We start from the raw sequence: 19,924 nt of genomic DNA, 5'->3' as shown, positions 1-19,924 counted from the left end.
ACTTTTGTGATACACTGTATATACACACACACACACACACACACACACACACACACACACACACACACTGACTAATTAGTGTAACTTTAGCACATTTGGTGCCCTAGGCAAATTTTATTTAGCTGTTTGGGTGGTGTTTGCATTAGCCTAGCCATAATAGTTTAGAAAAAGCTTGGAATCAAGTTGGTTTTCAATTCTTATTGATAACAGCTCTCCTGTTAAGTGAATAAAACTAAGGGTGACGCCTGGGTGACTTGATACTTAGTATATATTTTAAAATATACTATATATATTAAATCAGGGGTGCACAACTTCTTTTTACCAAGGGCCGATTTTACATAAACACCTAAACCAGAGGGCCACACATTTCATTTTTACAGATCTGTCCACATGAATTTGTAATACAGTTAGGGCTGGGTGATATTGAAAAAAACAAAAAACGATTATTTTCAAATGTATTATTGATTCTCGATTGCAATTGCATTTTTTTTTGTATAATGCAATTGAAAAATTTTAATTTAAAAGACTGCAGAAATGCAAAAATAGTAAAGGCACCACCTAATTATCCTTTCAATGAACTCAAACTTTAGAACAATAACAAAAATTAAACAAAATAGAAATCTTAATTAGCTATATCATTTATATAAAAAACTCACAAACAACTCACTTTAAATAATGTGCAGCATAAGAAAAGTGCAAAACCACAAAAAGTTCTTTACAGGTTTTTTTTTGTTTACTGTTTCCACCATATAAGTGAGTCTGTATTAGTATCTACACTGGGGGGACATCAAGTAATCACTCAGCTTTGATTTTGTCCTCTTATGACTGGGGGGGTGGATGGAGGGGTATGTTCTGCTTTTAACCTATAGACTACAACTCCCATGCTCCCCCGGACTGTCACGTGACTATCACATGTCCCCGATCAGCCAATCCTGATCGTGCTCACCGTCTCTGAAGTTTTGATTCAGTTCAGCTGTGTTCGGTTCCATGCGCATCTTAATTAAACTCTTCTGTTTGAGTCTCGTTGAGAAGTTTTGCAGATCGTGTTTGTGTCCTTATTTCTGAATCTATGTTTAGTTTATCCTCTGGTTTTGTACACTGTTTTCGCCCATTTTATATTAAACTTTCCCTGATTTATATTCCGAGAGCGTCTGGTCAGTTTCTGCCTCGTGACATGTTGGTATTTTAATTAAAATATAAAGTATGTAAACAATCGCGATTGTCACATTTCTAACATCAGGTGAAAACGTTCATGCGAATTAACCGAATTAATCGTGAAAATCGCCCAGCCCTAAATACAGTTACATAAAATCAGGTAGTTAGAAGAAATGTGTTGGTCAGTGGGAGATACTGCAGCTTCTTTCTGACACCAACTGATGACAAACACATGGTACAGCTGAGGTAACTTGTATTTACATAATTTACTTTTCAGTCGCAAGTTCATGGAATTACCCGGTGAATTTAAAGTGACAGTATCATTTATTTTAAAATACATCAGCACTTCATTTGGCGGGCCGGATCTGGCCCGCGGGCCGTATGTTGTGCACCCCTGTATTAAATAAAACAAGTGATATAGTATTTATTCATGGTACCACTGGGTTATTTGGAAGCTCTCACCGCTCTAGCACAATTAAAGCCCCTTTTTAAGAAGCTGCCTTTTTCTAACCACATTAGTGTAGTTATTATATAAATGACAAGCTGAGTTCTGCCTTTCTACTGGGACATGATGCAAAATCTAAATAATTTCTACAAAAACAAAATTAACATCACATTCAGAGATACACATGAGCAGTCTGACTCCATCATCTTCCGTTTGTGACTTTATTGTCTAATAGTTCATTAATAGTCAATCATGATTTCAGTGTATAAGAATGTTTTTGTGTGGCTTGGAAACTGCAGCTCACTTTTCCATTTAAATCAAGGATCAGCTGTTCAAAATAAAGTTAAATGACTGTTTTTAACCAACCGCATTAATCATACCAGACCTTATTGTTGGTAATTAGTCACTGACATCCCGAATGGCTACTAAACCCATGATTATATTGAACTGTGCTCAGTGTCACACATATTCTAGCAGTTTATTTATTCATACCTGTCAAGTCTCCCGTTTTGTCCGGGAAACTACTGTATTTTACCCCTCTTTCCCGCCGTCCTCCCGTATTAGTATTTTCCCGTAAATTTCCCGTATTATATTATAATTTTAAAAAACATTCCTGTGCCTCTCCAAACTGAAATGTCACTAACCTCGCGAGAACTGCCACCCAGGCTGCTGCAAGTGACAGTTCTCACGAGGTTAGTGCGGACAGCGGGAACAAACCTGGAACAGGGAGAGATGGATGGATGCAAGGAGAGAGAGGGCATTCCTGCCAAAAAAGTAAAGACTGCATGTAAATATCTAGAGAAATGGGACATCGAATTTACCTTTCTAAAGAGGAGAAGAAAATAAAATGTGTTTCACTTTAAGACAAGCAATGTGTATATATGCTGAAAATATGTAAAATAAATAAATGTGCTTCAATTCCCTTTTGTGTTTTCATTTAGGCTGTATTATAAGAATTACATATGTAGGAATGTCCACAGCATTTCAGTGTCAACAAAGGTAGGCCTATCAGATTCTGATCATCTAATTGTACTTTGTAAGTGGTTCACAGGTGGTTATTTTAGATTTCTTGTAAACCTGTCTTAAAATGTAAGGGATACTGAACCTCGGTTGGGCTGGTGGGACGGCTCGAAGCGCGCGGTGGAAAATTTCCCTTATTTTAAAATCCAAAACTTGACAGGTATGTTTATTTCAGATCTGATTTTTGCTAGTTAATGGATTACATCTGACCATTCAGACAAATTTCCTGCCAGCATACAGTGACAGTTTTTTTATTTTAATTTTGTTTGTGTACTTTTTATAGGGTGCAGTCAAGCTAGCTCTGTTTAAAAAGGTGCAGAGAAATCACCAGCTGAGGATAATAAAATCACTAAAAAGCTGTTAGGAGGACATACTGTAAAATTACATTATATCACTTTCAACACCACAAATTAATAATCTGAAATGACATTTGTATTTTTTTTTTAGTTTTTAAATTTGGTTTTACTTACATTTTTACCACCAAATTATCCTGGACCGGGTCTCGGTGAAACTGGTTTCTCTGGAAACATTGGATGCAAGGCAGATATTTATCATGAACAGGATGTCAGTCCACCACAGGGCTTTGTTTAAGGCCCTCATTAAATATAGCCAATCATGTCTGTGTAGATTCCTGTCCAGCCAATAGCACCATTGAGATTCGAACCTGGATCTCAGTGGTGGTGGCTTGCATAATAGACCACTGCACCAACCCACAGTTTTCTAAATAACAACAGCTAAATAAATCTTCATAATACAATGTAAATGTATGTTAAGTTTTTTTACATTGAAGCTTTTTATCTCCAGTGCAACAGTTAAGAAGCAATTAATAGACCGCAAATATTTCTTGGCTAGAAGACAAAAAGTGGTCTTAGCTATGACCAAAAGCAAGGCCTGTAGGCAAGCATTAGTGTAAAGAAATACTAGGCCTGTAGCGTGAAAACACACCTTCATGTGTTATAGGCAGAATCACACACCACTGTTTGAGAACCTCTGTTTTTAAGTTCGTGTTTTGAAACTAGTTAGTTATGACCTAGAAGTGGCTTCCAGGAGCGTTATGGGTGGATCACGGCCATGTGAAGACCAAAATAATTTTGTGTTCTAATAAATATGTGATTGAAAAGGATATTCTTTTAAATGCACATAAATGAAAGAAAGGTATTACAGTGGGATGGTAAGCGGTAAGCCCTATGTAATTTAGCACTTCTGAACTATTGTGTTTGGTTAAAGACAAAACTTGAACATCAAGTGCATTAAGTCAATCTGCTGACGACGGATTCAGCGGTTCCAAGTTAAGCATCAGGCATCATTATATATCACAAGCAAAAACATCTGCCAATGAATTAATAATGCTGTATTAAAGCACTTAGTGCAGTGTTTGTTACGCACTTACATGTATGGATGAGTCATTTGCTTGACCCAACAATAGTTTCAGCTGCAGCTGAGCAGGGAAGAGGAAATCTTTCATTTGTGCCTGGTGTCTTTTCAGTCCCCTTGTCCCCATGTTTCCGGCATGGCTCCCTGCAGCAGGAATTCCTACCTTTCATTTTGGGAACGGCTTTCCCAGGAAGACGCCTTTCAAAGGAGAATAGGAGGAAGTCCTGATTTAGACAGTTTTACTGGCGATTGACACAGATGTGTGGCAGAGGATGCTAGATCAGGAAACAGTTGTATTTTGCATGGTTTAGGGCGTACAAAAACAACACAGGGCAGGAGGGTGGAGTGTGTGTAAGAGAGAGATCTGGCTTATATAGATTGAGGCTTTAGGGAGGCCTGGGACGTCAAACTTTAACGGTCTGGAAAGAGTGAACGGTTACTGTATGTAAATACGTGTCACTAAGTACAAACGAATACTGTGTGTGTGTGTGTGTGTGTGTGTGTGTCTTAAAACTCCTGGCAAATATCTGCAGCCGATCTTGGCAAAGTTTACATCTTTCCTGACCACATCCTCCTTTGTCACTGAGGAAGCATCCTGGACTGGGTCAGGTCTGTGCGTGTGCGTGTGCGTGTGTGTCACACTTACTCACTCTCTGTGGTCTCCCAAGTTTAGCATCCAGCAAAAACTTTCAATCAGCACCGATGTGAAGCAACTATATAACCAATAACTGTGGTAGAGACTCAGCTTGTCATGCCTCTCTACAAGATCCTCTGAAAATCCCCTCTGGTAATTTACTTTTAGGGAAGTTTAAAAAAAAAAGTGTGCTAGGGGTGAGTGGACAGTTATGCTGCTAGTTTGATTTGCTGAGGGTGCGTAAAAACCTGTGCAAACACGATAACACAGCATGAATTGTGTGCTGAATTGCTAGCATGTCTTGTTTATTTTGCTTGTTTGCCTTATATTATGTACAGTTAATGGTATTTCTGTGCAAAAGTCCTTATGATTTAGCAAACATTTTTTTATCCAAAGCCAATTACATTAATGACCAAAAACAGTCCAAGTAACTAAGGGTTAAGGGCCTTGCTTGAAAATTCTGTGGCTCGACCCAGCAACCTACATGTCCTAGTATTTTCACCGCTGAGCTACTACTGACCCTACAATACAGGACGTGTCAATTCTTATGGCTTAATAATGCATTAGCAGCGTTATTTATTAAGCCTAAACATAATTTAAAAGTACTTTATTATTCATTTATTCATTCATTTATTTTAGTTCAGTTTGGCCAGGTGATCGGTCCAGCACTATTTGGAAATGCTGGGCCTAAGGCAGAAACACCCCCTTAGCAGGTCTACACACATTTACACCTAGGAGCAATTAAGAAAAGCCAATCCACTGTCTGCATGTTATGGAAGAGAAATCAAAAGTCCATTTTGTTGGGGATATAAGGCCGAAACACAGAGTAAAAATGGATTTCTACAGGGGCGTAACGACTGGGGGGGGGTCGGTGCAGGTGCACTGGGGCCCATAGTGGGTGGGGGCCCTCCACGACATGAACTAAACCCCCCACCGAACTGCACCCCCATTGACTGCACTCGCCAGGTCGTAATAATTGTTAAGGAAAATATTAAAAGTGAGTGAGGGACCCACATTTTTTTTTGCACTGGGGCCCATGAGCTCTTAGTTATGCCACTGGATTTCTATACATGAGTATTTATCAAGTCAAGTCAAATTTATTTATATAGCGCTTTTTACAATGGACATTGTCGCAAAGCAACTTTACAGAATCCAGGACCAACAGACCAAAAACCCCTATTGAGCAAGCCGAGGGTGACAGTGACAAGGAAAAACTCCATTAAAATTACAGGTAGAAACCTTGAGAGGAACCAGACTCAGCAGGGACCCATCCTTCTTGGGTGGCCTGGAGGATACTTTAAATAAATAGAATTTACACAAATCATACAAACACAAAATTATATTGAACTGAAAGTTATAACTAGCAAAAAAATAATTGGAGTTCTTCATTATTCAGTCCAGTCTGTGATAAAGTCAGTTGTAAGTTCTGGACATCTTTGGTGCAAACACACCAGGTTGTCATCCCATCTAGTAGGAGCAGCATTGTTGGCACTGCAGTCTCGACTTGTAGTCTTTAACCCCGAGAGGGTGAACAGGTTTCCGTCAGAACCACTTCAGGGTATCACAACAGACTGTCAGTTTTACAAAGAGTAGCTTTAGACTCCGGCACCCCTAATTATTACAGCATAACTAAGTTTGCTTGTTTAGTGTGAAAAGACATGAGAGCTTGTTTACATGTTTACAGTTTACAGTTTGTGTACATGAGAGCTTAATTTTACAGTGAAAGTGTGATAATAAATGACAGCAAATATTGTACTTTATTTATAATTTCCACCCACACTGACTGGACAAAAGCTCACTTTCTTCTCATTTTTATCTGACAATTAACATGGAATCTTATAATTAGCACAATTATTCCTAATAAGTTACCCACAACTCATTCATTAACCACACACACACTCACAATCTGTTGGACTGCTTGAGAAAATAAGCATTTTTTTATTTGGGATCCTTGAAAATAATCCCAGTGTGTCTGTGTGTTTCAGAAACATGTCAAATACTTTCCTAAAAGAAGCCACATTGAAATCAAGGAGTTCCATCTGCCAATAAACCCTGTCAGAGATATCCACACCAGTGAGTCATCCAGCCTCTTTCCATCTCCCGCTCACTTTCTCTCTGCTCTCGCCGTCTCCCTGTCCTATAATTATTCTCTTCTCTTGACTCATCGCATGTGTGTGGTGATTGCACTGCTAGTACGCAGACTTGAACTAGAATTACATCATGCCCTCTGGTGCTTGTAACTCAGTCAGACAGGGCAGACTGTCTGAAAACCTGACATGCATTGATGCACAGTGGAGCAGGTACAGAAATATGGATAAAACAAAACGGCATACTGAAAAAGCAGTATACTAAAGCAATAGTTGGAAACTATTGCCTGGAAAACAACATTATAGTTACGCCATTCATCAATACTCTAACTTAATGCCTCACCTTAAATGTAGACAAAAAGGTGTCGGTCATTGGCTTGATTAGCTTTTCATTAGATCAACAAGGCTAACATCACTAGTTAGAAATCAAGTAATGTCACCCAAACTGATCCAACTTTTGGCTTAAAATAAATACATTTTTATACATATTCAGTATAAATTGGCTTATATTGGCACCCAGGTGGTGCAGCGGGATATTCCACTAGCACACCAGCACCGAGTTTCTGAACTCCTCGGTTTGAAATTCGATGTTGCCACCGGTCGGCTGGGCACCATCTGGCGGGCATAATTGGCAGTGCCTGCAGCAGATACTAATTGGCCACTGTATCTGCAGGGTGGGGGCCGAACTATGTGTGGGTGGGTGGGTCTTCATACACTGAGTAAGGACCCTGATTGGCGGAAGAGACGCCTGTGCAGAATGCAGGGGCGAGAAGAGGAGGGCTATACATGTGTCGGAAGAGGCGTGTGCAGCGACATGCTCTCCTCTGATGCAATCTAATATCTCTTAGCAGTGGAAGACAAAATTGAGTGCGCTAAATCGGGAGGAAAATGGGGAGAAAATGCAGTTAAGAAATTGGCTTATATTTAGATTTGAATTAGATTTGGTAGTTGAATTAGTTTAGTGTTTGCGTGCATCTGTAATGGGTACATTATACCACACCACTTCTTTGTTCCCACTGCTGGTGGATATTTCTATCATTTTGACATGGGTCAAAACTCCTGCAATCAGCTGACATGATAAAGCAGATGATTGGAAACTTTAGGGCACATTTCGGGGTGAATTTACATTACATTTTCGGCATTTAGCAGACACTTTTATTCAAAGCGACTTATAGTACTGTGACAGCATATTGTCCAAGCAATTGAGGGTTAAGGGCCTTGCTCAAGGTCCCAACAGTGGCAACCTGGCAGTGGTGGGGCTTGAACCAGCCACCTTTTAATTACTAGTCCAGTACCTTAACCACTAGGCTGAATATATAACTGAATATATTAAAACATTTTGTATTCATTCATTTTCAATATTTGCTTTATCCTGATGATGGTCATAATGGGTCTAGAGCCTACCCCAAAACTATACAAAATATACTTCATTGTACACACTATGGCCATCTGTGAGAATCCACTTCTAGTAGGTCTGCAGTGTCTGCACACCTGTCGGAAAATATGTCAGGGAAACTGGAAACAGGGAAGTGTTCAGATTAGGTAAAATATAGGGATGCATCGATACCATTTTTTCCCAAACGAGTACAAGTACATGTATTATTGTACTTGCCGATACGATACTGATACCTATTTAGAATACCGTTTTTTTTTTAAAAACAAAAACACACGTGAGAAGTGACGAGAAGTTTAATGATACCACGTCCAAAAATGCACGTCAACAAGTAGCGAGTGATCAAAGTGTTTGTGCGCTGACGTGATGAAATCAAGGAGGAAAAATAAATGAATCTGAGTGGATTTGGCAACAGGAATAGCATGGATTGTTCTGTAGTGAGTTGGAGGTTAATAAATATTTTTGCAATGTTGGTGTTTTGTTGTTATGTTTTGTAGAGAACGATCAGGTCAGAAATACTGTAAAACGTGTGTGTGTGCCGGTGTATTCTGATATAAACTATATTATCCCCCTGTCCCACCTGTTTACACTCCTCTCCTGCGTTTCCCCTCACACCGTATCCTGCGTTCTCATTGGCTGTTCGACATGTCACTCACTGCCAGTCGCACATCTCAGATCAGATATCTGACATGCTAGACGAGCGCTCGGTGAGCCGGTCAGATCGAGTTGTTGGATAGTTCACACTTAGCGATCGAGAGCCGAGTTTTGATCGCTGAGCGAACGCCGAGTTGCTCCCGAGCCGGCAAATCTAGCGCCGACCAGTCACCGAGCGAAAATCAGGGCAAAAATCGTGTAGTGTGAACCAGGCATAACGCAGCAACGTGCACTAGGCACACGGTATCAGATGTTTAGTATCGGAGCCTTGTTTGCGAGTACGAGTACGAGTTAATGAGCGCGGTATCGGGCCAATACCTGATACCAGTATCGGTACTTATGCATCTCTAGTAAAATATGGGATAAATATACAGTCTCATTTCACTAAAAAGGCTTTTCCTACTCTACTGTTTGTGGGTCTCATGGCGTCTACACAGACATTATTGGTTTTGCCTGGTGAATCCTGTGATGAATTGGTGCCCTGTCCAGGGATAAGGATAAATGCCTTGAAATTCTTTATTCACATATTCCTGTTTTTTTGGAAGCTGAAGTCAACATGCAGGGAAAGTCATTGTATGGCACCAACAGCTCAACGGCGGCCTCTTGGCAGAGCTAAGATTCAAACCCACACGCTTCTAGTTAGTAACACTTAGATCTACCCACTAGGCTACCACTGTCCCAAGGTATTTCTGTCTTTCGCCCAGTGTTTTCTGATTAAACCAGACTCGCTGCGACCCTGACTAGGATGAAGCAGTTAATTAGAAGGACATGAGATGAACAAAAATTTACCACAGTAAACCATATGAAGGTGTTCGACTGTATATATATTTGCAGGTCTGCCGTTATTTGGGGGCAGTTGAATGATTGGATAGACTACATTATCAGAGAGCTGGGAGACAAGGATGAAGTATATGTACAAAAGCTGCTAATGTTGTCTCCTTTGAGACATTAAATCAGAGGGTGGCACCGAGCCTCTCCATCAGTGTACTGACTTTACACACACATAGAGATTTTGTGTCTAGAGAATACTGAGTATATCGCTTATCACATTAAATAATACTAAAAAGTCTGTTGGTGTTATTAGCACAATGGTAAAATGAAAAGCACATTCTGCCTTTAGTGTAATCAAGTTTATCTGGGGCTGACACGCAGCACTAGTGAGGAGCACTGAAGCATTCCCAGGGCTGATGTTGTAATCTGGTTTGAATTTGAGTTGTTTTGAACCTGTCTCTGTGGACTTCCTGTGGGGAGTTTTCTGTCTCTGGCCTGTCCTGTGCCATTGTTTTTCTTTTCAGTTTTACACTGGTATATAGGTATAGGACTTTCAATAATATACATTGACATGAAGCAGATTTACTGTGAAGTAGGTCTACACCCAAAATTAGAAAGGCAGAGGCGGCGACCACATTCGTCTTCCCCATTGCTTTCTTTTTCTAACAGTCCACAAATCTGTGTTTATTTGTGGTGAGTGGGAATTCCTGACCTTAAGTAAAATCCTAGTAATCTGGCTTAGTGAGTACTCCCCAGGTAAATTTGCCAGATTTCCAGCCAAGACAAGCATTTATTTGGATGCTTTGCATACCACTTTATGCTTAACCCCACTATAATGTAGCCTAGTTTCATTTTTGTTTGCATTTCATTTTCACCAACAGCATTATCCCAGTCTGGATTTCACCAGGGCGCAAGGCAGGAACACCCTGGACAGGGCAACAGTCCATCTGAGCACTTTAGCCATCCCTCCCTCAGACATAGCCAATCCTTTGTAGATGCCCGGAATTAAACCTGGATCTCAGCAGTGGTGAGCTACCGTAATAGCCAGATTATGAGCCATCGTATGACGCCCCTGGAGCAGACAGGGTTAAGGGTCTTGCTCAAGGACCCAACAGTGGATCCAGGCTCTGCTAAGCAGCCACTGTTGGGTCCTTGAGCAAGATTCTTAACCCTGTCTGCTCCAGGGGCGCCGTACGATGGCTGACCCTGCGCTCTGACCCCAGTTTCCAAACAAGCTGGGATATGTGCAGAAAGAATTTCATTGTACTGTACACCTGTATATGTATATATGACAAATAAAGTATATCCTTATGAGCTCCATTAGTCTAAACTGGGCATTTAAAATTTTTGCACATTTTCATTATTGGCATGTCTACACCATTGACAACTATTTTAATAATCGACCCGACTGGCAACCCTCTGAAAATTGCCAGTTCTCATTACCAGTAAATGACTTTTAGTTGCTTTGTTGCATTGATGCTGTTGTGATGTAGAAAAGTCATAAAGATGAGACACAGAGAGGCTTTAATTGGTACTCTTCCTCTCCTGGGTGACACTGTAGTATTTTAATGTTAAGCTCATGACCAACAGCAAATTGATGTGTGTGTGTGTGTGTGTGTGTGTGTGTGTGTGTGTGTGTGTGTGTGTGTGTGTGTGTGTGTGTGTGTGTGTGTGTGTGTGTGTGTGTGTGTGTGTGTGTGTGTGTGTGTGTGTAAAGATTCTACACTCTGTTCATGTTGAAACGAGACCATATTAATGATTCTATATTTTCTTATACATCCTTAATGTATGATGTTTTTCCTTCTTGTTTTTCACTTCTGCATTAAGCATATCTTACCATATTCCCCTCACACTTACTGTTTTTTTCTCTTTCCGTCAACCCATCACCCTCCTAAATCAGACAATTTCCTTGTTTACCTTGCAGGTATTTCTCGTTTGATCATGTGTGGGGTTTTTGTAGTGCTTGCCTGCTCTCTACACTCCCTTATTTTCTGACTTTAAACCCTTTCAACTGATCTCATGTCAGGAATTAAACCCAGAGGCAGCTGGGATCCACTAGTCAGTGATTCGTAGCTGTTTTCAGGCCAGTGTGGAGTCCTGTTGGCTTGCCTATTGTTGTTTATAAAGCCATTTGTTAATACGCAACAGAACAGGAAATGCTTGCTGAGTTAGGGGGAGACCGTGTCGCGTTTGTTCATTTAACTAAAAAGGCTTTTCCAGCTCTACTGTTTGTGTGTCTCAGAGCATCTACACAGACATGATTGGCTTTGTCTGGGGGTTAGATGGGTGAACCGTGTGATGGATTGGTGCCCTGTCCAGGGATAAGCATAATCTATGTGTGTGTCTATGTATGTATGTATATATGACAAATTAAAAGCTGCACTAGTCTATAGATTTCAACTTTTAAAAATAGTTAACAAAATAAATAAATCTTTATTTAAATAAAGTTAGTGACAGTGAATAGACATGACTTGCCATAAATTACCGGACTGCAACATAATATTACATTTTATTTAAGAAAAAAACTGCAGTAACATGTATTCAAAATATATTCATGTATATTAAGTACATTACTACTATACAAGTCAGATGGCACAGCAGTAAATTACACTAGCCCACTACCGCGGGGATCCAGGGTTCAAATTCCCAGCAGTGCTATCAGCCTGTAGGGCATCTGCATACAGACATGATTGACTGTCTTTGAGAGGGGATGGCTGCGGCCCCCGTGATTGATCGGCATTCTGTCTGGGGCGAGGGAGGGTTACTCCACTGCATCCAGTGATTCCGGGGAAATCAGGCCCACGGCAACCCTGACCAGGATATAGTGTTTGAAAAACATACAAATGTAATAAAATATGAATCTAAAATAAAACGAGATAATCAAATCCAAACAATTATTGATTTTGAAGTCCAAACTGTAAGTATCATTTAGGTGTGTTTTTGCTACAGAAATGCTGATGATACCTACAATATTCTGAGAAGAGAGCATTGTGACGTTTTTGACTTCTTTCATCCTTCATTCTTTGTCTAATACTGGCTTTGCTTAAACAACAAACACACCGTGGAAATGTTACCTCTAATTATTAGTGATAGACGGAAGTTCAGGAACAGTGCAACAGTGTGCTGACTGGAAATGAATATTTATACACACACACACTCGCACACACACAGTCAAAGTTTACAGTGAAATGCTTCAGAACTCCAGATTCTGAATTATTCTCATCATCAAGTGCAAAAAACACAGATTTATAAGTAACAGTTCCAGTGAATATGTGATGATGCTTATTGTGATAATAGTATTATTTCTCCCTCTCTGAACATGTGTAGCAGATATGGAGAGTGCCATCACGTTGTGGCAATTCCTGCTGCAGCTGCTTCTCGACCAGAGCCACAAGCACCTGATCTGCTGGACGTCTAACGATGGCGAGTTCAAGCTGCTTAAGTCGGAGGAGGTGGCCAAACTGTGGGGCCTGCGCAAGAACAAGACCAACATGAACTACGACAAACTCAGCCGGGCTCTGCGCTATTACTATGACAAGGTCAGTCTCACCTGGTTAGTTATGTACCAAGAGCAATTTTTATTTACCTGCATTAAGATTTTTTAATTTTTTTTAATTTTTTTTGCATTTGTATTATTTGAACATGAACGGCAAAGTTAGTATGCATTAAAATCACTCACGGTGAAGCCAATTAGTGTGAGTATGAAGTATGACTGCATGTTAACCTCTGCACATCTGCAGGATCTTTGTGTGATCCTGTGAATGGTGTGATTTTTAAAGCTCTGCTCATTAACTCTGCTCATCATCATATATTAACCACACTATTGTTATCAGGAAGAGCTTTAATATACTGACTGCATGTCTGTTATTTGATTAGCATGTTTGGTTAGCACTTGTAATAGATTGCTTTCTATAGAATCTACATACTGAATGTTGAACTGGTTTTGCTCACAGTGTTTGTGTTCATTGAACGTTTTAACGTTCTGCATATTTGCCATGTTTGCTATGTAATGCTTTTATTAAATAAGGTATTAAAGGTTGTTGATATGAAACTCAGTCATGTATTTCATATTTTGATAGGATGCTTTATGCTTGTCGGTTATTTGTTAAAAAAAAAAGGCAACATTTGTGTCCTGAACTGATAGTTGTTTAATAAAATCTGGGTAATTGCAAGTAGTTACAAACCCCATTTTTAGAAAAGCTGTTGATTATCTGAATTAAAATTATATGATAGATAGTGAAAGACTAAAATGATTTGCAATCTTGCATTAAGAAATGTTCTTTTTGCACTGATTGACAATAGATTATAAAGATGGGCAGAAAGTCATTGACCCTCGGTGTACCACGACTCATTTTTGATACCTTCACCTTCTACCAGTGTACCTGCTTATTGTAAATATCCTGTACACTTATCACTCTTGTTTTTCCTTGTCCCAATTTTGAAGTGTGTTGCAGGCATTAAATTTAACTTTGCTTTTCTTTTCTTTTTTTGCAATTTTCCCTTCAATTTTATCCCTAATCTAGTCATATCCAATTACCCTGATTGCATTATACTACCCCTCCACTGCTGACTGAGGAGCACGGCAACTGACACACACCCCCTCCGACACGTGTATAGTACCGACTGCATTTTTTCACCTGCAGAGTGAGGTTTAATATGCGGATCAGCTTTGTGCACGGAGAGCCACACCCTGATCAACACATTATTCCTCAGCTTTGGGCAGGTGCCATCAATCAGCCAGCAGAGGTCGTAATTGCATCAGTTATGAGGAGCCCTGGTCCGGCTTTCCCACCCTGTATGAACAACAGCCAATCGCCAATAGCCGCCCAGCCCAGCCGGATGGCAGAGCTGAGATTCGAAACGATGTGTTCGAAATCCCAGCTCTGGTGTGCTAGCGTGTTTTACCGCTGCGCCACCTGAGCGGCTTAAATTCAACATTTGTTCGTATTTTTAAAATACAATAAATTTGGTCAGCCAAAACAATTAAAGTTGTTTCTTTTTACTTTGGCCAGTTGAATAAAGATTCTAAATAATTAATAATACTTGTGTATTAAATGCCCCAACTTTTTTCCAGAAATGGAGCTTGTACAAAAGTTATTGAATATTTAATTTAGCTCACTGTAAATAATTAACCGAAGAAATGCTTAATTATCATGTATTAATCATTATCGATATTTTTTTTACTTAAGGTATTTTTCTTTCTCTCTCTCTTGCAGAATATTATCAAAAAGGTGATTGGACAGAAGTTTGTATACAAATTTGTCTCCTTTCCTGAAATTCTAAAAATGGATCCTCAGGCAGTGGAGCTTGGTCGAGAGGGGTGCAGCGTTATGCTACAAGATGCTGATTCTGATAGTGGAGAGGGGGAGGACTCTCCAAAACTCTCTCTGTCGTCACTGCGAAGCCCCACTGGAAGAAACGAATATCTTCATTCTGGCCTGTACTCATCTTTTACTGTGAGTTCCCTGCAAGGCCCACCACCTTCGCTGCTACATGCAGTCAAAATGGAGAAACAGAGAGGGGCAGAGCGAGGGGAAGAGGCACCCACCGTGATTCGGTTCGTTACCAATCGATCAGAAAAACCGGTGCCCCTCCCATTGTCTCCTGCCTCCACCTCTTCTGAGGTTTTCTTCAACTCGAAAGCCTCGCCCCATTCCTCACGATCGTCCTCCCCTTCTTATAGCCCGTCCTATGAGCGGAGGCTGATCCAGGACGCTCGGACGGACGAATCGGAGCAGAACGCTCAGCCTCTCAATTTATCGTCCAGCCACAGGGAGCGAGCCCTAACCCAGGCCTCATCCCATGAGAGGAGGAGCAGCACCAATGGACTTCCTCCTAAAGCTCGCAAACCTAAAAGTCTGGAAATCTCAGCCCCATCCATACTGCTTTCAGGAAATGATCTGGGCTCTATTGCCCTTAACAGCCCTGCACTGCCCTCAGGGTCTCTCACGCCAGCCTTCTTTACTGCACAGGTAACACCAAATACGCCCTCGTGTTCCTTCCATGTACTGCCAAACACATATCACATAGAGAAAGTACAACTTTGCAACACTTCACTTTTCTCCATACATACTAGAAATTTAGTCATTTGTAGAGAAACTAAGAAAATAGTGCTTAGAGATTTAAAATAAGGGAGAACGAGAGAGGAAGGAAATGAAAGAGAGGGAGGGTGGGGTGAGACCTGTAAGTGAATCCATATGTTTGTAGTTCTGCCCACTACAGTGCAGTGACACAGGACAAAGAGATGAAATTGATTTCATATGGCTCTCTGTAGCCGGAAGTGGGTAAGCAGAGGTTCTTGACCCCCTGAGCAGCAACAGATTAATGTATAAAAATATCATCTAAAGGTACTAAAGTACAATAATAGTAATAGCACTTTACATACGGCTTAAGTCAAAAGTTTATATAAACGTTTATGCGACATGTGCCACAGTAGTCTTGGAACTTTTCTATTTTTTAGTAGTTTTAACAATTAAACACAATCTTTCATTATTTTAAGTTTTTAATAGCTTTATTGTGGGATTTCTCTAAATATGCTGGGTAAAAAATGTATCCTCATTATATTTTTAGTGCAGAAAATGTTATCTCATTTAACTTTGTGCCATGGCCTCTTAATGCATTGTAATGAAATTGGCTTATCTGTGACTATTTTCAGTGACTAATCTGTGCCAGTATAAATAGGGAACATAAAACGAAAACTGTCAACTTACAATGATGGGAAATTTGTCCAAATGGACAGCTGTAATAAAAAAATAACCATAAAATATGTGTCATTAAACAGAAGCACCTGAAACAGCTTTCATTGCCCTCATGTACATTTTACTTCATCATGCTCTTAGAGGTTGCTGTGCAGGAAAGCAGACCCTTCTCCAAAATCCAAAAGTTGATACAGTATATTTATTTACATTTACTGAATTTAGCAACCATTTTAATCCAAATGCAGTATACATACAGAGGTGGCCAAAAATTTATAAACACTTAAACAAATGAAAAGCCTGTATAATAGTTAGTTGTAATGCTGTTGTTTATACTGTAGAACATGATACCACGCATTGCTACCGTAATTTGATTCATCTTTACAGTCCATAGATAACATGCTACCGTAATTTAATTTAACTTCATAGTCCATAGATAACATATATTAAAGTGTGTATACATGTGTGTGTGTGTGTGTGTGTGTGTGTACTTAGATATACACACATTCTACCTTGGTTGAGCCTCCTGCATTTTAAGGTTCATTTTCAATTACTGCTGGTGCAGGGCTGCATCTGGCACCACAGTGGTGAGGCGTGACCTGAAATGAACAAAGAAAATGAATGCTATAGTAATTTAGAGTAGCAGAATATATTTTATTAATGCTACCATGTTTATTTGATTCAACCCCTACACAATATTGCTTATTTCAAAACCTAGTCTAGGTTTGTTAGTTTGTATGACCTAAAGTTGGGTTACAACATGATAAAAACATTGCAAACTAAATAAAGACCCTTAATTTGCTTCAGCTGTTATGTATTATATAAAGTAAGAAGCTGTTACAAAAGCTGAGATAGGAGATCATTTTTTGCCACAAAACGGCAATAGATATAAGAAAAGGCATCAATAATATAGACGTCAATTATAGGGACAGTGGTAACCTAGTGGGTAGAGCTTTGGGCTATCAACCGGAAGATTGGCGGTTCAAATCCAGGCTCTGCTATGCAGCCACTGTTGGGTCCTCGAGCAAGGCACTTAACCCTGTCTGCTCCAGGGGTGTTGCACTATGGCTGACCCTGTGCTCTGACCCCAGCTTCCAAACAAGCTTGGATATGCGAAGAAAGAATTTCATTATACTGTATATGTATATATGACAAATAAAGTATATCTTCTTCTTCTTCAATAAGAATACTACACCATAAAAAATGGAGGTGGGTCAGTGTCGATTTGGGGATGTTTTTTTTATTTTTTTTTAATGTAAATATAGGTATTAAAAAATCTGCATAGCCGCTCAGGTGGCGCAGCGGTAAAAACACGCACTGCAACCAGGGCTGGATCTCGAAAGTGCGTCGTTTCGAATCCAGCTCTGCCTTCACCGGTCGAGGCTGGGCGGCTATATGAACAACGATTGGCCTGTTGTTCAGGTGGGGGGGGGGGGCGGGATTTGAGACCGGAGGGGATGCTCTCCCAGGACTGGGGCGGTTGCGCCCTCTGCTGGCTGGTTGGTGGCGCCTGCATGGAGACGGGAGGGGGTGTGGCGGAGTGTGTGATCCTCCGTGCACAGTGCTCTGCCACGCTGTACTCGTCAAGTGTGGGTGATAAGACGGTCGATTGGCTGTGCACGTGTCGGAGGAAGCGTGGAACGGCCTCGTCAGCCCCAATCAGGAGCAGGGACCGGCATTAGTGAGAGGATGATTGACGGGATGAAATTGGACGCGCTAAATTATTTAAAAAAAAATAAAAAATCTGCATAATGGTATTTTTTTTTAAATAAAAGTAGTAGCAGGCAAGATCTTCCAAATTGTTTTGAGAAAGTAACCAAGAGTCAAAACTCACCCATTTTGGTTAGCTGGCCTACACAACATTTTGATTAGGTAAATAGAATTAACATTGATAGTCTATTAATATAATATATACTAGAGATGCGAAATATAGGTATATTATTGTAATTATTGTAATATTATTGTAAAAAATAATTTTAATAAGAATGTTTTTATGAGGTGTGCGAACAGATATAATCTGTATGTTTTAGGCTATGGTAAAGCAGGTAGTATTGGTGCAACACAGCTACAGGGACCAAATTCTCACCCACATCCATATGAGTCTCCTCTGGGTACTATGGTTTTGTCCACCAAAAAAGGGTGAGTGGTAGTTTAGTAGGTAGTCCTTTGAGCAATCAGTCAGAAGATTGTGGGTTTAAATCTCGGCTTTGACATGCAGTCACTGTCTTGAAGCTTGTTTGCTCCAGGGGCGATGTACAATGCCTGACCTTGTGTCCTGACCCCAGCTTTCAAACAAGCTTGAATATGTGGAAAAATAATTTTACTGAATTGTATATGTATATATGACAAATAAACACATTCTATTCTATTCTAGTCCTAAAATATGTCAGTAGGTAGACTTGGTGATATGACAAATACATAATGATGCTCTAATTTTTTTTTATATTTAAAAGGATCAGGGTGCTATTAAAGTAGCAACAAACCATGTTTTGTGTTTAGCTGTTTTGTGATATTACTCTCAGATTGCCTTGCATATGGTAAGTTTAGAGACTTGAAATTTTTTTTCTGACCAACACTTCCCCCTTGTATTAAAAACAAGAACTAAACATGCACCCACACACTGTCTCAGACAGTGACATTTCTCATAATTCTAACCAGAATCTGACCAGAAACTCTACATTGATGTTTGTCTGTCTCCTGCTCTTGCCTGCAGACTCCTTCTGGTTTGCTTCTGGCTCCAAGCCCTCTCCTCTCGTCCATTCATTTCTGGAGCAGTCTTAGTCCGGTTGCTCCACTCAGTCCAGCTCGACTACAGGGACACAGCTCCCTCTTCCAGGTACACACACACACACACACACACACACACACACATACACACTTCACACAGGCACACTAGTGCCTAAGAATGTAACAATTTTGAACTTTGTTGAGATGCAAAACATGGATAAAAAAAATAGATATTTTTATTTTACTCATTTACTAAGATAATTAGTTTCCCAGATTACACCACAGTCATCTGTAGTTGGTAGTTGTAGTCCAAAACAAAATAAAGATAAAATACATGCATTTCCATGCATATTAAAGGTGCAGCCAGGGTTAGCTTCCAAGCATGTTAATGTTCTTAGTGATGTTGAACAAGCTGCAGCTTAAAGAGGTGGTGGCTGGCATGCATCTTGGAGAAAGCATGTGCTAGCCCTCACTATCCTAAATCCCAGAGAAACATGGTGCACACACAAACGTAGACCTAGACGAGAGTTCACCTTTCAACATGACAATGACCTAAAGCATACAGACAAAAAACTCACTGGGGCAAGTCTCTGAATGTCCTTAAGTGGCCCAGCCATAGCCTAGACTTAAATCCCTGAAGATCTGTGGTGACCTAAAAACGGCAGTTCACAGATGCTCACTAGACAATATGATGGAGCTTAAAAGGGTATGCCATGAAGAATAGGATAAACTGCCCAAATCTAAGTGTACAAAGCTTGTAGAGACATATTCAAGAAGACTTGCAGCTGTAATTGCTGCTTAAAAATATAATGTATTGAATAACGGGTAAATAATCTGAATACTTTGTGAATCAGAGATTTCAGTTTAAAAAATGTAAAACATCTTTAATATGAATAATTAGGTGTGGATGGATGGGTAAAATGGCAATAACATCCATTCAAAATCAGAATGAAATCCACAACACAATAA

General features: G+C 40.0%; 1 protein-coding gene across 4 annotated transcripts in view; it reads left to right on the top strand.

Annotated features, from left to right (window-relative positions):
- The window catches only part of elk3 (ETS transcription factor ELK3), a 34,497-nt gene that overhangs the window by 7,800 nt on the left and 6,773 nt on the right, over window positions 1-19,924 (top strand). The window contains exons 2-5 of one of the 4 annotated variants that reach the window (XM_062996088.1): window positions 6,614-6,701; window positions 12,864-13,072; window positions 14,750-15,505; window positions 18,942-19,064. In XM_062996088.1, the coding sequence (XP_062852158.1) occupies window positions 12,866-13,072; window positions 14,750-15,505; window positions 18,942-19,064 (1,086 nt within the window). In that variant the 5' untranslated portion in view covers window positions 6,614-6,701; window positions 12,864-12,865. Of the gene's footprint in view, window positions 1-6,613; window positions 6,702-12,860; window positions 13,073-14,749; window positions 15,506-18,941; window positions 19,065-19,924 lie in introns of all 4 variants that reach the window. The other 3 variants (XM_062996078.1, XM_062996097.1, XM_062996105.1) reach the window with 3 other exon arrangements.

This window comes from Trichomycterus rosablanca, chromosome 1, assembly GCF_030014385.1.
Source record: "Trichomycterus rosablanca isolate fTriRos1 chromosome 1, fTriRos1.hap1, whole genome shotgun sequence".
Lineage (NCBI taxonomy): Eukaryota > Metazoa > Chordata > Actinopteri > Siluriformes > Trichomycteridae > Trichomycterus > Trichomycterus rosablanca.
The sequence above is the reverse complement of the archived record's forward strand: the minus strand, read 5'-3'. Positions and strand labels throughout refer to the sequence as shown.